Raw genomic sequence first — 6,000 nt, 5'->3', positions numbered from 1 at the left:
ATCCTATTAGCATTTCACTATCTTGTTTTTGGGTGGTCCTGCTATTTCATTGTTCTTCCTTTGCTCTGAACATAGCCCCAAAAACTCTTATTATTATTTTTAACCTCTCTAGTGAGCCTCAGCTCATTCTGAGCTTTAGCTTTTCTGACTTTCCCCCTAGAAATATTGGTTCTTCATTTGTGTTTCTCTTTGATGATTTTCTCCTTCCATTTCTTATGTGTGTGCCTTTTAAGTCTCTACTCATTTGTCAGTTCTTTGTACGTCCACCTGCTTTCTTTGGACACCTCCCATATTTCTTCCGCATTGGATTGTTTACAACTGTACCTTCTCATCTTTTAATATCTCACCTTTAAGAAGCTTTCATACACCACAAACTCCCTCCCTTTTTTGCATTTCTTACCATAGGGTCTAATCTGGTATATCTCTAATCTTACTGAAATCACCTTTGTTATTCAAAATTTGAAGATGTATTAAGAGTGACAAAAGTTATGAGAAAAAGAAAAGAAATAGAAACAAGTAAAAAAAGGGGGAGGAGAAAAGTGACTTCTGATATTTCTTTCAGCATTATATAGTTATTCATGCCTCACTCTATAATAATACAACACATTTATTTCTCTTGCTATCTCATTCCTTCTAAATATCAAAACCAAAAGGTGACAAACCATTCCCCCCCCCCCCCAAAAAAAAGTCTATAGGGGTTTCCAGTCTTTGAGAAATGTCACTAATAACCTTTCTTTAAGAAGACAAGACAATTTGTCAATTTCTTCTAAGTCTGTTAATTTCACTTCTCCATAGTGGGTGGTACTGAATTCTTCAATCTTTGAACATATAACAGCTTTGCTGTAGTAGTCATATACTGAAGTAATCCTACGTGTGTCATCTTGAGCTGAAAATCCAACAGTCCCAGAAGAAACGGTTCTGGTTTTAACTGAATATTAGTCTTTAAAATCCTTAGCATCCACACATATATTTGAATCCAAATATTTTTAATTTTTTCATGTATCCACCATGTTTGATAAAATGTCCTTTCATACTGCTCACTTTTCAACATACATTTGAACCACTTTTATATACTGTATTCAAGACAGTTCCTCTGGTATCATATGCCACTAGAACATCATCTTGTAATAATTCTCTCTAAGATCATCGCACTATGTAAATTTCAACCCACTTAACCGTATATTCTGTTCCATCTGTATATTATAGCCAAAATTTTTGGTCCAACTGAAATCAGCTTTCTTGAAGTCCAGAGTACATAGTTAACTACATTTGGCTTCCCCTTTCCTCTGTATAGCAAAGCCCAAGAGGACATGGTCACTCCCACCCAAGGATCCCACTGTTTCTACCCTATTGACCAGTTCCTTGTTGCCTCCTCTGCCTTTTGTACAATGAAATTGTACAAAGGCTAGTACGGAATTCATTGGACCTTATACTCCTGGCAGAGTTTGGCTTTCTACAAACCTGTGGCCTCCCATTTGTTGTTGGACTGCAGCTCTCACCATTCTATGGCTGATGGAAGTTTCAGTCCAATAACATCTAGGGCTTACATGTCCTCCCCCTTGTCCACAGGAATGAATGGTACTTACACAGGAACAGTGGCTTGAAAAATTACACTTGCTTATGCTTAGGTTCTTAATTTACATGTAACTTTCCTGACCAAAAAAACAAAACAAAAAACCCACAAAACCCATAGATTTTTTAAATGCTTAAGTGGGAGAGCAACACACAAGCGGGAATATAACTGTAGAAAAAGAATACAGATATAATTGGCAGGCAAGCCAGCCTGGTGTAGTGATTTAAGCATTGGGCTATGACTCTGGACACCTAGGTTTAAATCCCCACTCAGCCATGGAAAGCCACTGGTTGACTTTGGACAAGTAACATTCTCTCAGCCTCCAAGGAATGCAATGGCAAACTCCTGCTGAACAAATCTTGCCATGAAAACCTTGTGTGATAGTGTTGTTGTTGTTGTTGTTATGTGCTTTCAAGGCATTTTTGACTTACGGCAACCTAAGGCCTTCCGACTTATCATGGTGTGTTTTTTTGGCAAGATTGTTTAGAGGTTTGTCTTTGCCTTCCCTTGAGGCTGAGAACATGTGACTTGCCCAGGGTCACCTATTGGGTTTCATGGCCAAGCTGAGAATCGAACCCTGATGTTTCTATAAGGCAGAAATGGTATGATGGCACACAACAACCAGAACAACAACAACATTATTTAGAGATTTGCTAGTCATTCTAGTGTTATCTCTGAAAACTCTTCCATTGTTATTTTATTTTATTTAGCATTGTAATAACTGCAAATAAAATTACTAGACTTTGCAAAGTGTACTGAAGGGCTATGCAATGAATCCTGTACATTTTTGAACTGTGTGATGAGTTCTACAGAAACATAAAATATTTATCTTAAGTGTAGAGACAGTGAACAAAGCAACTGATCTTAAAAAAAAACACCAATAAAATACTTTTCACATTCTTCTTTTCTCCCTCCCTCCCTTTTCACCTCCAGCAGTTATTCCCTTCCATCTTGTTTCAATCAGCTTGCTTTACTTTTGAGAGCACAGAGCAGGCCTTACCTTATGAGAAGCAGCAGCCTCTCTCCAAAACATATAAAGAAGTAATATAAAAATTGTCTTTGAGCACATTTCTAAAATTAACCTTCTAGTGTTGTAAAAAGAGAATTCCCTGTGACATATTAGTCACTGCTCTCTCGTAAAGATGTAGCTTGTGAACACTGAAAAGAACCAAAAAAGCTGCTTAACCACATAAATGCCACTGAACCTAATAAACAAAGAAAGTCTTGTTCTTTGTCTAAACAATGTTTCTGCATATTATGCATAGATCATTTTCATCAGCCTCAGGGTAAACTCTGCCTGTCTATAAATGCTTGGTAACTTTCTATATTATCAAATCTGTCTAAAATAAGTGAACAGTATTGTCTTCCTTCCAAACTCCAGACTTCTTCTTGCCTCTGGTCATTTCTACTGCTAATTTCATTGTTATGCCTTCCTGTACACTCAGGTCCTCTGGGGGGACATTTACTCCAATCAGCCATGATTAGGTTGGCAACTTTCACCCAGAGGACATTTTCTTCAGCCACCCTTAGAACGTGGAACAACCTGTTGGAAGAAATTTAACAGTTGAATATGCTGTCTGAATTTAAAACAGCAATAAAGACCACTCTCTTTCTGCAAGTCTATCCAGACAATCTTCAAATTATTAATGTAAATTATGGATGTTAAACTATAGACTGATTTTTTAGTATGTATTGGTCTTATATATTCTTTGAAACTAATGCTATTTGTTTTAACTGGTTTATATGTTTTGATTTATAATTTAATCTGTGGCTGTTCCCCACTTTGATTCATGGGGAGAGGTGGGTAAGAAATAAATATCACCATGATCATCATCATCACCACCACCACCACTACTATCATCATCATCATTTTCCATATCAAGATGGGCCTAAACATTTTCTTTCCACCTCACTACTAGCTAGCTTCTTTAATTTATTGTGGGTAGTGACAACTACCTATACTCTCAAGGTTGTTCTCATGCCTCATTCTCTCATGTGATAGCAAAAGTGTATTTTATTTAGAGTCTACAGTGCTCAGGGTAAGGAAAACACCTGTTTCTACCATACAGAATTTTGCAAAATCCCTCAGACTATTCACAGAGGTAGTTATATAGTCACCCACCAACATTGGAATGACAATGTTGATTATAAAAAGTAGCCTTGTAGGGTTATTGTTTTTGTTGTTGTGTACACTCAAGTGTTTTTTTTTTTTACTTGTAGCAATCTTAAGGTGAACCTATAATGGGGTTTTCTTGGCAAGATTTGTTCAGAGTGGGTTTACCATTTGCTCTCCTCTGAGCTTAAGAAGGTGTGACGTTCCCAAGATTACCCAGTGAGTTTCCTTGACTGAATGAGGATTCAAATGCTGGTATCCTGGACCCCTAGTCCAACACTCAAAGCACTATACTACACTGGTTGGAACTTGCCAACTGTATTTAGTAATTGATGGATTTTCCTCCAGTCTGGATTGGAAATCATTTGAACTCAATTATGTTGCTGAACGTCTTCAAGATACACTCAAGATGAATTGAGTGTCATGTAGATCAGACCACTACCACAGCACTCCTAGTACAGGAGCCCCTTACTGTTTCTTTTCCTTGCTTACCTTTGTATGACTAAAGGTACTGTATTACTCTTCACATGATATTTACTGATTTATTGAAAAATGCATATCTTGCCCTATATCCAAGGAACTCAGATAGAATAATTCATCACTGGCATCAATAGAAACCAGAATGCTACATATGCTTACGTTATTTTTGCATGATGAGAAACTAATTTGAACACAACCTGAGAATTAATTTCAACATCTCTCTTGAAAAAAACAGGAATTTAGCTAAACTGTTGTTCTGTTTCTTGTGATCTCATAGTATATTGTATTTTTGAATTTGCTGCCAGGTTTTTTTTAAAAAAAAACATTTGGTAGACATTTCTTTTCAGATATTTACTTCAGATGTACTGGAAACAGAGTAAAGTTTACCCTTTGGAGTGTTTTGCCCTTACAGGCAGTTGATCGAATTTCAGTCATACCTGTAAATTTCTCCCACTGGACTCTTTGAATTTCCTTTAGGAATGGCAGTGCTTCGCTTATATGTCTATTTCTCAACTTATAGCCTGACCTAAGTCTGAATTCTAAGGGGATGTGCTTCCTATCACGTCTACACAGGATTGCTACAATAATCACATCTACTGTATTTAAGATTGGTATCAAAACCTGATTACATATTTTTCCTTTCAACTAGGTGGACAAGAAGATTGTCCGAACAGAAATAGGTGTTTTACTTCGACTTTCACATCCAAATATTGTAAGTAAGATATTTTAACATCATAAACATAGCATTTGTACTTCTTGTTCATCTGCAATATGGGCCCAGCATCTTTCAATGATAACCACTGGGAGAATGGTGGGATATAAATCCAATAAATATTACTGTTGCAGCCACACCACAAAGAGGTAGCAAAATTCTGCAGCTGACAAAAATTAATTGTTCTTGTTTAACTTAATAGTTAGATGAGCAAGGATTTCTATTAGGTAATTAATATAATGTCCCTGTTTATTTTATTCTTAAGCTATGCATTTCTTATGGTAATGGCATCTGCCAAGTTCATGATCTCACACTAAATTAATTCCATTGGGCTTTGGGGAGATTTTAAGGAATGGCACCGAGGAGACCTTAGAAAAGCAGTTTTCATCATCATCGCATTGACTCAGTGTTTAGCTGTAAGAATGCAATGCTTCTAGACAGCATGAAAGACAGAGATTTAAATTTAGAAGACTCACACACCTCAAGAGCAAACAGATGGGATAAATGATACATTCATCTTTTGTTGTAATTTCCTTGTTGAAGTTAGAATTAAAGTATATGAAGAAGGAAAAAACAGAAAATTCCTTATTTTGTGCCTTTCTCAGATAAAACTGAAGGAGATATTCGAAACTCCCACAGAAATCAGCCTTGTCTTAGAGCTGGTCACAGGAGGAGAGCTGTTTGACAGGTAGGTGATGTGTGGAAAATTATACTTTTAATATGCAGGGATATCATTATGATAAATACTATTTCTTATGTTGTTTTATGTTAGATGAGTGAACACTCAAGAGGCTGAGGTTGGTGAGGTGGGCCTTTAGCCATGCTGTACTCTGCTAACTTGTTATATAGACTGTTGAGGGGCTGAAGTGGTATAGACTAACTAGGGCTACATCTGCATTGCAGAAACAATGCAGTTTGTTGTGGCATCAGAGCTCTCTGACAGAGAAGGTTAAATATTTCACAAAACTACAAATCCCAGAATTCCATAACATTGAGCCATAGCAATTAAAGCAATGTCAAAGTGCATTCTTTTGCAGCTAAGGAAAGCAATTTAGGTGTTTGTGAATGGAGAGCTTGATGAAAACATTGACTCAGTGTGGAGCTAAAGAAAAGTAAAGAAGG

At 36.7% G+C, this 6,000-nt stretch overlaps 1 protein-coding gene across 1 annotated transcript in view; it reads left to right on the top strand.

Annotated features, from left to right (window-relative positions):
* Positions 1-6,000, top strand: part of CAMK4 (calcium/calmodulin dependent protein kinase IV) — a 122,433-nt gene that overhangs the window by 60,723 nt on the left and 55,710 nt on the right. Inside the window, exons 3-4 of the mRNA XM_042454916.1 lie at positions 4,816-4,878; positions 5,484-5,566. Coding sequence (XP_042310850.1) covers positions 4,816-4,878; positions 5,484-5,566 — 146 coding nt within the window. The remainder of the gene's footprint in view (positions 1-4,815; positions 4,879-5,483; positions 5,567-6,000) is intronic.

The sequence above is a fragment of the Sceloporus undulatus genome, chromosome 2, assembly GCF_019175285.1.
Source record: "Sceloporus undulatus isolate JIND9_A2432 ecotype Alabama chromosome 2, SceUnd_v1.1, whole genome shotgun sequence".
Taxonomy (NCBI): Eukaryota; Metazoa; Chordata; class Lepidosauria; order Squamata; family Phrynosomatidae; genus Sceloporus; species Sceloporus undulatus.
Note: the sequence above shows the minus strand (reverse complement) of the source record. Positions and strands in the feature narration are given on the sequence as shown.